Raw genomic sequence first — 17162 nt, forward strand, 5'->3', positions numbered from 1 at the left:
AGCTTGTGTTTTTCTGTAAATGTCTTAATTTCGCCTTCATATTTGAGAGAGAGTTTTGCTGCATATATGATCCTTGGCTGGCAGTTTTTCTCCTTCAATGTTCTATATATGTCATCCCATTGCCTTCTTGCCTGCATGGTTTCTGCTGAGTAGTCTGAACTTATTCTTATTGATTCTCCTTTGTAGGAGGCCTTTCTTTTCTCCCTGGCTGCATTTAAAATTTTCCCTTTATCTTTGGTTTTGTCAAGTTTGATGATAATATGTCTTGGTGATTTTCTTTTTGGATCATTCTTATATGGGGTTCAATGAGCATCTTGGATAGATATCCTTTCGTCTTTCATGATGTCAGGGAAGTTTTCTGCCAACAGATCTTCAACTATTCTCTCTGTATTTTCTGTTATCCCTCCTTGTTCTGGGACTCCAATGACACACAAGTTATTCTTCTTGATAGAGTCCCACATGATTCTTAGGGTTTCTTCATTTTTTAAAATTCTTTTATCTGATTTTTTTTCAGCTATATTGGTCTCAATTCCCTTGTCCTCCAGATCCCCCACCCTGCATTTCCATTGCTTGAGTCTGCTCCTCTGCCTATTGAATTGTCTAATTCTGTAATTTTACTGTTAATCTTTTGGATTTCTGAATGATATCTTTCTATGGATTCTTGCAGCTTATTAATTTTTCCACTATGTTCTTGAATAATCTTTTTGATTTCTTCAACTGCTTTATCAACGTGTTCCTTGGCTTTTTCGGTAGATTGCCTTATTTCATTTCTGAGGTCATCCCTTATGTCTTGAAGCATTCTGTAAATTAGTTTTTTATATTCTGCATCTGGCAATTCCAGGATTGTATCTTCACTTGGGAAAGATTTTGATTCTTTTGTTTGGGGACTTGTAGAAGCAATCATGGTCTGCTTCTTTATGTGGTTTGATGTCAACTGCTGTCTCCGAGCCATCTATGATATTGTAGTGGTTTATTCTATATTTGCTCACTGAGTCTTATCTTGTTTTGTTTTCTTTCAATATACGTAGATGGGCTACTAGATTGCACTGTCTTGATTGTTGTAGCCCTTGAATCACTTATGTCCTATTACCAGCTGGTTTGGGCTGTTACCAGGTATATAAGCCTGAGAGTCCATTCACTATTCTTGAGTAGAATCTGATTTTGGTCATCAAGTGTGTGGTGCAGACTGTCACCTGTCCACCTAGAGAAGTAGTTGTGATAGTTGTGTGCACCAGATTCTAGTAGCAGGAGGGTTTCACACTCCAGGGGGCAGGGGGGTCAGGATGCTGGCAGGCTTCCCCCAAGTGCCAGTGAGGTAGGTGTGTCTCTATTCCTAAAGCTCTTTGGTGGGTGGGCTCTGCAGCTGTACCTTAGGCCCCCAATGCAAGTACCTCTACAGATTGGTAGGTGTCACCCTCCTTAGACCCCTAAGGCAGGAGGCTAGGTGGTTCGGGGAGAGCTTCAGCCCTCAGTTCCCTGTTGTGGGTCAGTGAGGGCTCTGCTGAATACGCAGAGATATCAGACCTGGGAAACTTGTCTTTCCAGGAATCTGCTAAAACAATTACAGTCAGATCCCTATCAGAATTGCCTTTGCATTATAATAGCCACCTTGTTCCCTGTAGGGATGAAAGCCCAAGACTGTGGATCACATATGTTTGGCTGGAGCTGGTTCTGTATTTTTAGTCCAGTTAGGGAAGGATTTTTGGTCCCTGGGTTTTTTGTAGCTGCTTCTCTCAGGCCAGGAGAATGGGTTAGGAAAAGACCAAAAAAGAAGGAAAAACTGTGGCGCAGTTCACTCTCTGGCTCAGGAAATTCCAATGTTAATGAAGCCGCCTGGGAAGGGGAGGGGAGGGTTCGGATAAATAAGAGAGAGTAGAACCCTGGAATATAGACAAAGTTACTTATCTTGCTTGGGATGACTGTTTTATCTGAGATTCCTGAGGGGCACATCGACTGCGTGAGCTGGCTGGGTAAAGATTGCCCCCAAGGGTCAGGCCCGCATCCCGTGCTTGCGCTGTCTCAGAAGCTGTGGTTAGTTCCTCCGCTCCCAGTCCAAAGCCCAGTGCCAAGGTTCCCCGGCTGGGACGCTGCACTCCTGGCTCCAAAACCAGTTGCTACGTCCTGGTGACTTCTCCTCCTGTCAGCCACATCACTGCGCTGCCTGCATGCACTGGCTGGGCTTCCCCTGATGTCACTTCAGGTGGCTGGGGCTGCGCCCCGTGTTTGCGCCATCTCAGGATGCCGTGCTCAGCTCCCTGGCACCCAGTCCAAAGCCCGGCACCAAGGTTTCCTGACTGGGATGCTGGCTCCAGGCTCTGAAAACAGTTGCTGCTTCCCCGTGGTTGTTAATTCTCAGTCTCTGTCACTCAGGCCACCTCTTTAGATCTGTGTTTGATGGTCAGGGTTCGTAGATTGTCATGTATGTGATCTATTCACTTGTTTTTCTGAGTCTTTGTTGCAAGAGGGATCCTACCTAGTCAGCCATCTTGGCCCCGCCTCCCGGTCCCTTTACTTTTTGCTGTAGCAATGATTACAACTGTAATAAATGTGTGTTTCACCCCTTATCAGATATAACACTCAGATAATAGATCCCCAGACCAAGGAAAACAGAAGACAAGACTGGAAATGTGGGGTCATACCTGTGTTCATTTACTCCTATCCCTATTCTGTCTTTTGCTGTGTTTTGTCATGAGCCCTATAATCACCAGCATCTGGGGCTCAGAAGCTGGTGTCTGAGGTGGTTGTGCATGCAATTTGAGTGAAAAACAAGAGGAAATATTATATCACTATTTTCTAATATAGTTACTTACACAAGGCCTATACTTCCCTCTGACCTAGGTGGCAGAACCCACACATATCATTGGAAGTCAAGGTTCCTATGTACCCCACTCCACTGCCGTCAAGTCGATTCCAACTCATAGCGACCCTATAGGACACAGTAGAACTGCCCCACAGAGTGTCCAAGGAATGCATAATGGTTCTCAATTGTTTCTTGTTTTTGCAGGTATTGTTGTGCTGTTAGTGCCAAGAATCTACATATCCCTCTATAGTTTCTACTGTGCCATTTCGACCCAATTGACTGTGAATGGAGCCCTTGTCTAGACAATACCATTTCAGACCCATGGTTTCTCTGCTACTTCAATGACATAAAGTGGATATCTCAGGACATCTCTGCTTTTCCAAACATACTAAGTTGTAAGGGTCTATGTGATGTTTTCTAGTGTCTTACCTGCCTAAATATGCCACGTGGACATTTCTACATCCGTATGAATAATTTAACTAGGCCTGAACAGCACCTTGAGCAGAGGAATCCCAGGGAGGATGATATGTGCCCACATTCTCAAACACCTAAATACACCATGCGTTCTTTGGGGTCCAGACATCTTCCTTGGATGCCACTAAAAGGGTGTCTGATGACTCCCGTCTTTATGCACCATGTCAGCAGGAAATCTATGCTTCTTCGAAGCACAAGTTCTCCAAACATTTGTTCCATGATAGGAGATCTTTATCTATTTTGAATTCCAAACCAGAAGCAGACCATTATTACTTTTCATTTCTACTGCCAAGTCTACCCTTAAGGGAAAAAACAAAAACAAAAAACACAGAATGGCATGATTTGTGAAGATTACTGAGAGTTGGGAATGCATTCCTCTAAGAAACAAAAATTAGTTTCTGTTTTGAGATATTATCTAACTAAAGATATATTTTAGGCACCCAAACCCTTCTAGAGTAATGGAGATATTTAATTCAACTGATTTTGAAAAAATAGTCACTCAAGAAGCTTCAGTCAATGAGATTACATTAATTACTCCGGCCCAAGGTGAAATAGAAATGCTTCTTTCATAACGTGTTTCCTTGACACCTCCATCTGGGGTTTCCATCAATCCAAAAAACACCCAGTGCCATCAAGTCAGGGTCAGCATAAAATAGGAACCATCTGAGGATCAGAGCAGACATACAAACCATAGCATACATAATGCAATAACAATGACAATAACGATATTTTGTTTACTGAGCATTTACTGGATGCTGGATTCTAAAACTTCTGTTATTCATGTACACTATCTTATTTATTCTTCATAACATCTCTATGAAAATGCTACTCTAAGTTCCTTTTCACATATGGGAATACTCAGGTTCATAGAAGCTAAAAATACCCCCAATGTCAGGAAAATAATGCGTTAAGGTCAGCATTCGAATTCAACCTTATTCAACTGTAACACTTGAGCATTGATTGCTTCAAGCCTCGATCCAGATGTTGCAATGTCAGTAATTTGTATTGAAATATTTCAGAATCGACAGTGTTCTATTTAGGGTTCGTTTTTATAACCCAGATTATGAAAACCTTTTGATGAGGAATGAGGTGCCCTCAAGTAGTTTAGAGCGTGTTCTACTTATGAAACCACACGCTAGAAGTAGGTACTTCAAGTTGCTTACTCATTCACCTATCTATAAACTATTGGAACTGCACAATTTAGATTAATGAATACCATAAATGGAAAAACGGGGACAAATTGACCTAGTATACTGAATATTAGAAATGGACTTTTATTAGTGAAATTAAAGGTAGTCAAGATGTATTATTTTAGTGACACTCACTGTCCTTTCTTAAACAAAGTATATAAGTCCAGCTAATGGTAATACACTAGGTGGAATCCTGAATAGTCCTGAATATGTCTGAGAACCCTGAAGAAATCTGGTTGCCTAATGCAGACTAGATTATCAACAGAACCCTGCTTCTAGAATTGCAGCGTTGAGAGAATCCTACCAACACAGTGATGATAATGCACCCAAAAGGGCAGACAGCTTGGTTTCCTGGAGCATGAAGAGCAGATGATAGGAACCAACTTATGTATTTGGCTGATGAGAAAATTTAGTTAATAAATATCCATAAGAAATTATTGGGAGACTTTCTTTCTTTATAGCATGTAGGATTATCTACCAAAGAATCTCAAGACCTGTAACTCGCCATGTTTTGTTGGGCTAATTTTCAACAGATGTAGAGACTCTATCACAGATCAATGAAATTTCAATCACTTGAGTTTTGTTTTTTTCAGAGTGAAGAGTGTAATTCTGGTTGCAGTGGTAGCAGAGCAGGGGTTAGAGAACACGGTTCTATGTTGTTATTTCTTACAAAACAAGCACAGTATAGACCCTGTTCAAAAGAAAAAAGACAAAATATACCATGCCTCATCTCATATTGGAAATCTTTAGCCAAAATAAATATCTGTTTTCTTTTAGGGAATGAAAGACACAGTCACCCAAACTGATGTCAAAGGGATGAAACTACCCCAGGAGCAGTGCCAGTTGCAACAAGTTTTAGTGGCCATCACACCTCCAGCTCAGAGTGCTCTTGAGCTTTCTCCGATGTTTCTATTCACTCCACCCAGTAATTCCTTATCTGAGGTAATAACTTGCTGTTCCCACTCCTTTTGTCTCCCTACAACATAATAATAGGGTGATCGGACTCTTTCGAGAGCCTCTCCTTTAATCCTATACTATAGCAATTCCTTGTTTTCATTAAATCATTCATTCAATTGTCAAGTTCATAATTTGAAATTCCATAAGAATCTGAGTCCTTTGCTATTTATAATGTGTGAATTCATAAACCAACTCCAGACCACAAGATAATTCCTGTGTTATGTTAGTTTATGTGTAGAGAAAGTTTGGGAAATAATCAGACAAGTAGATATGAACACAAAGTATTTTCATCATCTACCTCCTTATTTCCTTACGCCCTTTTCCCCTTTGATCAATGACATTACTTCAGGGATTATTTTCAAATACTAATGTTCCTTCCCACATCAGCTGTTTTGACATATGCTACCTCCTTTGTCTGCATAACATATTAAACAGTACAAGAATCATTAAAAGAAGATGGGAGGAATACACACCACCCTGGAGGCATTTATGAAAAACAAGGCTCCAGGAATTGATGGAATACCAACTGAGATGTTTCGACAAACATAGGTAGCACTGGAGGTGCTTGCTCATCTATGTCAAGAAATTTGGAAGACAGCTGCCTTAACAACAGATTGGAAGAAATCCATATTTGTACCCATTCCAAAGAAAGGTGACCCAAAAGAATGCAGAAATTATTGGATAATATCATCAATACCACACATAAGTAAAATTTTGGTGAAGATAATTCAAAAATAGCTGCAGCAGGACATTGACAGGGAACTGCCAGAAAGTCAAGCCAGATTCAGAAGAGGACATGGAATGAGGGATATCATTGCTGATGTCAGATGGATCTGCGCTGAAAGGAAGAATACCAGAAAGATATTTACCTCTGTTTTAATGACTATATAAAGGCATTTGACTGTGTGGATCATAAAAAATTATGGATACTGCAAGTAAGAGGAATTCCAGAACACTAAATTGTGCTCATGCACAACCTGTACATACATCGAGGCAGTCATTTGAACAGAACAAGGAGATACTGTGTGGCTTAAAATCAGGAAAGGTGTACATTGGGGTTTGATCCTTTCTTCATACTTATTCAATCTGTATGTTAAGCAAATAATCCGTGAAGCTGGACTATATAATGAGGAATGCAACATCAGGATTGGAGGAAGACTATTAATAACCTGGAAGATGTAGATGACACAACCTGGCTTGCTGAAAATGAAGAGGACATGAAGCACTTACATATGAAGATCAAAGACCACAGCCTTCATGAATTAAACTTCAACATAAGGAAAACAAAAATCCTCACAACTGGACAAATAAGTGACATCATGATAAACAGAGAAAAGATTGAAGCTGTTAAGGATTTCATTTTACTCAGAGCCACAGTCAACACCCATGGAAGCAGCAGTCGAGAAATCAAAAGACGCATTGCATTGGGCAAATCTGCCCAAAAGACCTCTTTAAAGTGTTGAAAAACAAAGATGTCAGTTTGGGGACTAACATGCACCTGACCCAAACCATGGTATTTTCAATCTCCTTATATACATGGGAAAGCTGGACAATGAATAAAGAAGACTAAAGAAGAATTGACGTCCCTGAATTATGGTGTTGGCAAAGAATATTGAATATACCATGGACTGCCAGAAGAACCAACAAGCCTGTCTTGGGAGAAGTACAACCAGAGTGCTCCTTGGAGGTGAGGATGGAGAAATTTCTCTCACCTACTTTGGACATGTGATCAGGAGGGACCAGTCCCTGGAGAAGGTCATCATGCTTGTTAAGGTCAACAAAAAAGAGAAGAATCTCTACAAGATGGATTGACACAGTGGTTGCAATGACAGGCTCAAACATAACAATGATTGTGAGAATGGTGAGATAAAGGGCAGTGTTTCATTCTGTTGTACATAAGGTTGCTATGAGTCAGAAGTCAACGACACCTAACAACAACAAGTATCTCTTACTTCAAGGTCATCAGTTCTTAGAAGGGGTCAGGGTGAACAATAAGTGTGGGAAAGAAGACATGTAGAGGCTAGTCATCTCATGGCCCTCACTCTTATCATTCCCCAGTGGCCTTTGGCCCACTTTAGACTTTATTTTTTCCTTAGCAATGATTGTGAGGATGGCGCAGGACCAAGCTGTGTATCCTTCTTTCATACATGGTGTTGATATTAACAGCACCTAACAACAGCAACAAGAAACCTGTTTATTTATAATCCCTTTCTTTTGTGTCCTCACCCAAATCTTTTTAATGCCAGGCTAAATCCTTTTCTTGTAGAAATCCTTACTGCTATCTTTCTTCTAGAAATTTCCAATCAAGAGGATCAGATTGGCATAATGGATAAGAAAACATAGCACATTTATATGTTGTCTACAAGAGACCAATTTTAAATCAAAAGACACAAATAGGTTGAAAATGAAAGACTGGGGAAAAAAAGTTCTATGTAATAGAAACCAAAAGAAAGCTGGAGTGGCTATCTTAACATCAGATAAAACAGATTTTAAGTAGAAAAAAAGTTATGAGACAAAGAAGGACATTATATAATGATAAAGGGATCAATTCATGAAGAAGAGATAACAACTTTAAATATATATGCACCTAAAAGTAGATCCTGAAAATATGTGAAGGAAATACTGACAAATCTAAAAGGAGAAATAGACAATTCTACAACAATAGTTGGAGACTTCAATGCATCACTTTCAATAATAGATAGAACATTGAGACAGAAAATCGACAAGGAAATGGAGAACCTGAACTACACTATAAACCAACTAGACCTAACAGGCATCTGTAGAACACTTTGCCAGATGACAGCAGGATATACATTCTTCTCCAATGCATATGGATCATTCTCCAAGGTAGACTACATGTTAGAACACAAAACGAAACTCAATAAATTTTAAAAGACTGGAAACATACAAAGTATGTTCTCTGACAACAGTGCAATGAAACTAGAAATTAATATTAGATAGATATTTCACAGAAATGTGGAAAATAAACACCTCTTTTCTCTCGGAAGGGAGGCCTGGTGATGTTTCTGAGAGGACTCAGCCTTGAAAATCCTATGGAGCAATTCTACTCTGTACACGTGGGATCACCATGAATCAGCATTGACTCTATGGCAACTAATGATAGTAATTGATGAAATGCACGAATTCCTAGAAACATTCAAACTACCTGAATTTTCTTAAGAAGAAATAGAAAATCTCAACAGGTCTGTAACAAGGGAACAGATTGAGTCAGAAATCAAAAATCTCCCAACAAAGAATAATCCAGGACCAGATGGCTTCATTGGTAAACTCTACCAAACACTTAAAGAAGAATTAACATCAATTCTTCTCAAATGCTTCCAAAAAATAGAAGAGGAAGGACCATTCTATGAGTCCAGCATTACCCTGATAACAAAGTCAGATAAAAAATACCACAAGAAAAGAAGAAGTACAGGCCAATGTCTCTTATGAACACAGAATAAAAAATTCCTCAAAAAATACTAGTAAACTGAGTTCAACATACTGCATTTTTACACAAATAATGTACGTCTTCTATGTTTGTTTGCCAACTGCTCCCTCCCTACTTGAGGTATTTTTGTAAATATTCTATGCTTTTTTTTTTTTTTTTACAACAGCATGTAAAAAAAAATTGGCATAGCAGCACTTAATATTATATCTGTCAGGGGGAGGGAGCGGTTTGCAAACAAATATAGAAGGCATGCGTTATTTGTGTAAAGATATGGTATATTAAAAGGATTATCACACCATGACCAAGTCATATTTATCCCAAGAGTAATAGTGTGGTTCAACATAAAAAAAAAATGTAATGTGATACACCACATTAATAGAATGAAGAAAAAAAAATTCACATGATCATCTCAACACAGAAACAGCATTTGACAAAAACCAACAGCTTTTTATGATAAAAGTACTCAACAAATTAGGAACAGAAGGAAAATTCCTCAGTGTGATAAACAGCATTTTTAAAAAAAGTCTACAGCGAACATCATAAACCAAAAAAAAAAAAAAAAAAACCCAGTGGCGTCGAGTCAATTCTGACTCATAGAAACCCTATAGGACAGAGTAGAATTGCAACAATAGAGTTTCCAAGGAGCACCTAAGAGATTCGAACTGCCGACCTTTTGGTTAGCAGATGTAGCACTTAACCACTACGCCACCAGGGTTTCCGCAAACATCATACTCAGTGGCAAAAGACTAAAATCTTTACCTGTACGTTCAAGAACAAGACAAGGGCGCCCACTTTTACTGCTGCTAATCAGCATTGTAGTGGAAGTTCTAGTCAGAGCAATTATGCAAGAAAAAGAAATAAAATGTTTCCAAATGAGAAAAGAAGAAATAAAACTATCTCTGTTTGCAGATGACGTGACACTATATGTAGATAGTCCCAAAGAATCAACAAGAAAGCTACTAGAACTAAAAAACAAATTCAGCAAAGGTGCAGGGTACAAGATCAACCAATATACAGAAATCAGTTGTGCTTCCATACACCGGCAATAAACATTCTGAAAAGGAAATTAAGAAAATCATTCTATTTACAATAGAATCTAAAAGAATAAAATACCTACAAATAAATTTTAGCAGAGGTGAAAGACCTTTACACTGAAAAATATAAAACACTGCTAAAAGAAATTAAAGGAGATCTAAATTAATGGAAAGACATTCCAAGTTCATGGATTGGAAGATTTGATATTGTAAAGATGTCAACTATACCCAAAATGATCTGTAGATACACCACAATTCCTATAAAAATAAAATAGTCTTATTTGCAAGAAATGAAAAAGTCAGTCCTTAAATTCATATGGAATAGCAATGGGCTCTGAATAGCAAAAGCAATATTGGAGGAGGGGGGGAGTAGGAAGACTCACACATCCTGATTTCAAAATGTATTACAAAACTACAGCAATCAAAACGGTATGATACTCATATAAGGATAGACTTATAGACCAATGGAATAGAATTGAGAACCCAGAAATAAACCCAAACATCTATGGCGAATTGACTTTTGATACGGGTGCCAAATCTGTTCAATAAGAAAAACAAAAATTCTCTTCAACAAATGATGCTAGGACAATTGAATCTCTACATCCAAAAAAATGAAGTTGGACTCATACCTCACACCACATACAAAAATTAATTAAAAATGGATCAATGACCTAAATATGAGAGGTAAAATCTATTTGGAAGTAGAACAACAGAGGTGTCAGAAGTATCTGAAGACGGAACTATTATTCCAGAGAAAATTGGCAAAGTAAATAGCTTGCTTTAAAAAGATAGAAGAGAGAAGCAGGGTGTTGGGTAACAACCCAGCGGCACCTGAACCCAAGGTCAGCCGCATCTCAAAGAGACGGAAGAAAGACTCTGGAACCAGCGATCATGACATAGGGTTTATTTGGGAAGCTTACTTACAGGCCCGTGGACCAGGGCAATGGCTGGACCAGTTTAGCACTCTGCAACCACCTAACAAGGGACACAAGCTTATATACCATTCCAGCTGGGACCAAGGCTCATTGTTTTTCTCCCACATCATTGGTCAGTCAGTGTTCCCAGGGACTTCACATCCAGGCCCAGATGTTTTCCTTCCTGTTGCTAAGGCATTCCTCAGCCTTGGCCGCTGGCCCAGCCATGCCACTCCTGGCATTGTAGTCCATCCCGAATTCTTCCCCAGCATGCTCCGGGGAAGAGCAAAGCTGATTCCATTAGGAGAGGATGCATATAGCTGAATAACATTACCCTACATGGGGCCAATATGGTGGAGTAGTCAGACACTTCCTGCGGTCTATCTTACAACAAAGACCCCCCAAAATGAGTGAAATCAATTGTAATATGACAATCTAGGAGTCTTGAACATCAAAGGCAAATTTGAGGACACTAACTGAGCAGCATGGGGAGGGAGAGACGGTTCAGGAGCAGTTTAGTCTCATAGTTTTTTTTTTTTTAGGACTCCAGCAGCCCACCCTTGCCTCGGAATTGACTTGACAGCAACAGGTGGGGCTAATTCGAAGTGCTCTCCCACAACTCAGAAATAGTGTAGACCACTGTGGAAAAAGATGGTTAGAGAAAAGTACCCAGACTTTTCCATTTTCATGCTTCTCACAGAGTCCTGCCATTATTCTAATTGGAGAGCTCTAGTCTGGACCCTTCCAAATTATGAAAATTTATGATGTTCTCCGGGCGACTGCCTTACTAACCCCTTTGTAACACAGCACTGCTTTCTTAGAAAGGGGCTTTGTGATTTGGGTTTTTAAGCTGTCCCGTCTACTGGGATTATTTCTAGCTGAAACCCCTTAAATCTATAGTGTGTGGTTGGAACCATTTTCCATTCTGAGTGCCATTGAAAAACCAAAACCAAACTACTTTCCACGGAGTTAATTCTGATTCATGGAAACCCCATGTCAGAGTAGAACTGTGCTCCATAGGGTTTTCAATGGCTGTGATTTTTCAGAAGTACATCACCAGGCCTTTCTTCTGAGGTGTCTCTGGGTCACTTAGAACTTCCAAACTTTCTGTTAGGAGCCAAGCACTTAATTGTTTGTGCCACTCAGGGACTCCTTCAGCGCTATTAAGTGTGGTTTATTTTATTCCTATTTTTATCTTACTTTGGTCACTAATGTGAAAGAAGAAGGAAAAATTGACGCTATTTTCCATCCTCATATATCTTGGGAGACCTTTCAAAACAGCATTGTGCTCACTATTTCTGTGTAGCTTTTCCTAGGATACAAATTTTTTCTCCTAGGGTTTATTCTTGTTAAAGAAAAGTATTCTTCTTTGTATACTTATAAAGCAATAAAGAATAAAAATGAAATTAATTTTTAAATCTTCTCAAACTTCTTCCATTAGCTAAATTATAACAATTTATAAGCTTCTCTCCATCCATGTCAGCCATCCTTGGATAGTTATTCTACAACTCCATCCAATTTTTGTGTTTCTTGTGACTCAACCTTGAATCCGAGAGAGTTCTCAGTAAAAAGTGGCCCTGTATTCCCTGTCCTAATTATGCCTGCTGTTTCGTATGTCCATTCTAGAAACCAAGATTGAAGACTGAACCTAAAAAAGCTTCCAGAGAAGAGGGTACACAGATGGGCCCCAAAAAAGTGATGGTGCTGAAAGCAACAGAGCCATTTGCATATGAGTACAGAGAAGAGGAGAGAAGGATGTTTCATGCCACAGTGGCTACTGAGAGTGAATTCTTCCGGGTGAAGGTTTTTGATATAAGCCTGAAGGAGAAGTTTACCCCGAAGAGGGTCATTGTCATATGGAATTATGTTGTCTTCAATGGCTTCTTAGAGGTGCATAATGTCTCATCTGTTTCTGACCTTAATGTGGACCAAAAGATGGAGATCTCAAGTACAGTCTTTAAAAATGCAAATGCAACTCCTAAAATCTGTCATCTTTACTTGCAAGATCTAGGAACATTTGTGAATGGGGTGTTTAAGGTCCATAAGGTAAGTCTAAACCCCATTGTTTTATATCATCTTCTACCACACTAGAATTTAAGTCTTCACTTGCTAACTGGAATTTGGTCAAATTATGAACCCAGGAATTCAAGGCCCCCCTGAGCAGGGATAGTTGGATGGAGTCTTCCCACTTAAGAATATGGACTCAGTTATTTTTTGTATTCCTCTTCCCAAAATATTGCCATGGAAGTTTTTTAGAAAGCAATTCAGCTGGAAACTTTGCCATTTTTTTCAGCTCTGATGATCATTCACAGCCATAGGGGTCCAGAGCAGCACCGAGTTTAGATCACCGTATATATCCTTAGGATTTTATTTCTTTCAGTTCCGTCCCATTTGTATTAGTGACTACATGAACTTAATTGTGGATTAAGAATTGCCCACCTGAGTTTATATTCTGGTTGGGACCACCTGGGTAAGAAATCAATAGACCACTCTCCATTAGAATGCAGCTATGATCAATAGTGAGCTAAGATTATAATCATCTGAATACTAAAGGGCTATCACCTTTGTCCCATTTATTCATTTGTCAAATTAATGTTGAGCAATTGATTTTGGCATTAATTGATAAGAGACAGAAGATAAAAAGCATAAGAACTCATGCAGTTTAACACTCAGTTTATAAATATGGACCATAAAATACAGAAAAGTTTGTTGAGATCCAAAATTAGGGTATGTCCTTTTGCCCTAACAAACCATGTAAACACTAAGCTTAGCTGACTTAACATCTTGTTCGAAGTATTTTTTCACACGCCATTATATATGTCTTCTACACTGACTCTTTACTTTTACCTGTGCTATTTTCTATAGTTTGTTTAAATGGCTCTATTAGTTTCCTAGGGCTACTGTAATAAAATTCAAGATCTAACCTGAAGTACAAACCGTCAATGATAGGATAATATCCATACGCCTACAAGGAAGACCAGTTAATACAACTATTATTCAAATTTACGCACCAACCACCAGGGCCAACGATGAAGAAATAGAAGATTTTTATCAGCTGCTGCAGTCCGAAATTGATCAAACATGCAATCAAGATGCGTTGATAATTACTGGCAATTGGAATACGAAAGTTAGAAACAAAGAAGAAGGATCAGTAGTTGGAAAATATGGCCTTGGTGATAGAAACAATATGAGAGATCGAATGATAGAATTTTGCAAGACCAACAACTTCTTCATTGCAAATACCTTCTTTCACCAACATAAACGGCAACTATACACATGGACCTCGCCAGATGGAACACACAGAAATCAAATTGACTACATCTGTGGAAAGAGACAATGGAAAAGCTCAATATCCTCAGTCACAACAAGGCCAGGGGCCGACTGTGGAACAGACCATCCATTGCTCATATGCAAGTTCAAGCTGAAACTGAAGAAAATCAGAGCAAGTCCACCACAGGAGCCAAAATATGACCTTGAGTATATCCCACCTGAATTTAGAGACCATCTCAAGAATAGACTGACGCATTGAATACCAGTGACCAAAGACCAGACGGGTTGTGGAATGACATCAAGGACATCATCCATGAAGATAGCAAGAGGTCATTGAAAAGACAGGAAAGAAAGAAAAGACCGAGATGGATGTCAGAGGAGACTCTGAAACTTGCTCTTGAGCATCGAGCAGCTAAAGCAAAAGGGAGAATTGATGAAGTAAAAGAACTGAACAGAAGATTTCAAAGGGCGACTTGAAAGACAAAGTAAAGTATTATAATGACATGTGCAAAGAGCTGGAGCTGGAAAACCAAAAGGGAAGAACACGCTCAGCATTTCTCAAGCTGAAAGAACCGAAGAAAAAATTCAAGCCTCGAGTTGCAATAGTGAATGATTCTATGGGGAAAATATTAAACGACACAGGAAGCATCAAAAGAAGATGGAAGGAATACACTGAGTCATTATAGCAAAAAGAATTGGTCGATGTTCAACTGTTTCAAGAGGTGGCATGTGATGAGGAACCGATGGTACTGAAGGAAGAAGTCCAAGCTGCTCTGAAGGCATTGGTGAAAAACAAGGCTCCAGGAATTGATGGAATATCAATTGAGATGTTTCAACAAAGAGATGCAGTGCCGGAGGTGCTCACTCGTCTAGAGAAATATGGAAGACAGCTTCCTGGACAACTGACTGGAAGAAATCCATATTCATGCCTATTCCCAAGAAAGGCAATCCAACTGAATGTGGAAATTATAGAACAATATCATTAATATCACACGCAAGCAAAATTTTGCTGAAAATCATTCAAAAATGGCCACAGCAGTATATCGATAGGGAACTGCCAGAAATTCAGGCCGGTTTCAGAAGAGGATGTGGAACCAGGGATATCATTCCTGATGTCAGATGGATCCTGGCTGAAAGCAGAGAATACCAGAAGGATGTTTACCTGTGTTTTATTGATTATGCAAAGGCATTCGATTGTGTGGATCATAACAAGTTATGGATAACATTGCGAAGAATGGTAATTCCAGGACACTTAATTGTGCTCATGAGGGACCATTACATAGATCAAGAGGCAGTTGTTCAGACAGAACAAGGGAATACTGATTGGTTTAACGTCAGGAAAGGTGTGCGTCAGGGTTGTGTTCTTTCACCATGCCTATTCAATCTGTATGCAGATCAAACAATCCGAGAAGCTGGACTATATGAAGAACAGGGCATCGGGATTGGAGGAAAACTCATTAACAACCTACATTATGCAGATGACACAACCTTGCTTGCTGAAAGTGAAGAGGGCTTGAAGCACTTACTAATGAAGATCAAAGAACACAGCCTTCAGTATGGATTCCACCTCAACATAAAGAAAACAAAAATCCTTACAACTGGACCAATGAGCAACATCGTGATAAATGGAGGAAAGATTGAAGTTGTCAAGGATTTCATTTTACTTGGATCCACAATCAACAGCCATGGAAGCAGCAGTCAAGAAACCAAAAGATGCATTGCATTAGGTAAATCTGCTGCAAAAGACCTCTTCAAAGTGTGGAAGAGCAAAGATGTCACCTTGAAGACTAAGTTGCGCCTGACCCAAGCCATGGTATTTTCAATCACATCATATGCATGTGAAAGCTGGACAATGAATAAGGAAGACCAAAGAAGAGTTGACGCCTTTGAATTGTGGTGTTGGTGAAGAATATTGAATATACCGTGGACTGCCAAAAGAACGAACAAATCTGTGTTGGAAGAAGCACAACCAGAATGCTCCTTAGAAGCAAGGATGGTGAGACTGCATCTTACATACTTTGGATGTGTTGTCAGGAGGGATCAGTCTCTGGAGAAGGACATCATGCTTGGCAAGTACAAGGTCAGCAGAAAAGAGGAAGACCCTCAACGAGGTGGATTGACACAGCGGCTGTAACAATGAGCTCAAGCATAACAACAATTGTAAGGATGGGTCAGGACCAGGCAGGGTTTTGTTCTGTTGTACATAGGGTTGCTATGATTTGGAACCGACTCGACAGCACCTGCCAACTCTAACAAAATACCCAAAACTGTATAGTCTATAACACCGGAAATTTATTGTCTCACAGTTCCGGAGGCTAGAAATAAAAATCAAGATTTCAGTCAAGGCATGCTCCCTCCAAAGTCTCTAGGGAAGATTGCTACTTCTCTCTCCCAGCTTCTTGTAGCCCCAGGTGTTCCTTGGCTTGTATATGCATCTTTACATGATTGTCAATCCTCTGTCTCTGTCTCTGTATCTCTTCTCATTTTTTTATAAAAACACCAGTCATATAGGATTAGGATCCACCTTACTTCCATGTTACCTCATAATAAATTGACTGACAACATCATCAAAGACCCTATGTTCAAACAAGTTCACATTCAGAGGTACAGGAGTTAGGATTTCCTCATATTTTCTGGGGTGGCACAGATTAATCCATAACAATGACAGGGCTTATATATGTATTTGTAGGACAAAGGAATAAAATTATAAGTGAAATAGAAACTAGAACAATTAGACTGGACTTGATGATCTAGATTCAAAGAGGGTAGGCAGGTTGGAGAAGGGTGAATAAATGGAGAAGATAGTAAAAAGAATTGCATCTTGGGTAACAATCTACTTAATCAGGACTTGAAACAATCTTTTCAGCCTTACAATGAATCTTGAGTGGTCTTCCCCCTGCTCCCCCCACCCCCGCCCTGGGATAGCTCCCAAAGAAATCTACCAAGTTTATCAGATTCCTGTATATCCAGGCTCCTTAAGAAACCTCAGCTATCCTGAGATAGAAACAGCAAAAATAAGGAAAACAATTTTCTGGAAGAGTCAGGTAGATAAAGACCTAAAACTAGGTAGCTTAG

At 39.4% G+C, this 17162-nt stretch overlaps 1 protein-coding gene across 5 annotated transcripts in view; it reads left to right on the forward strand.

The window, feature by feature from the left end:
- LOC100662402 (gamma-interferon-inducible protein 16) overlaps positions 1-17162 on the forward strand; it is an 84755-nt gene that overhangs the window by 58640 nt on the left and 8953 nt on the right. For all 5 annotated transcript variants that reach the window (XM_064282776.1, XM_023554150.2, XM_023554151.2 and 2 more), the window contains 2 exons: positions 5242-5406; positions 12444-12863. In XM_064282776.1, the coding sequence (XP_064138846.1) occupies positions 5242-5406; positions 12444-12863 (585 nt within the window). The remainder of the gene's footprint in view (positions 1-5241; positions 5407-12443; positions 12864-17162) is intronic.

The sequence above is a fragment of the Loxodonta africana genome, chromosome 3 (assembly GCF_030014295.1).
Source record: "Loxodonta africana isolate mLoxAfr1 chromosome 3, mLoxAfr1.hap2, whole genome shotgun sequence".
Taxonomy (NCBI): Eukaryota; Metazoa; Chordata; class Mammalia; order Proboscidea; family Elephantidae; genus Loxodonta; species Loxodonta africana.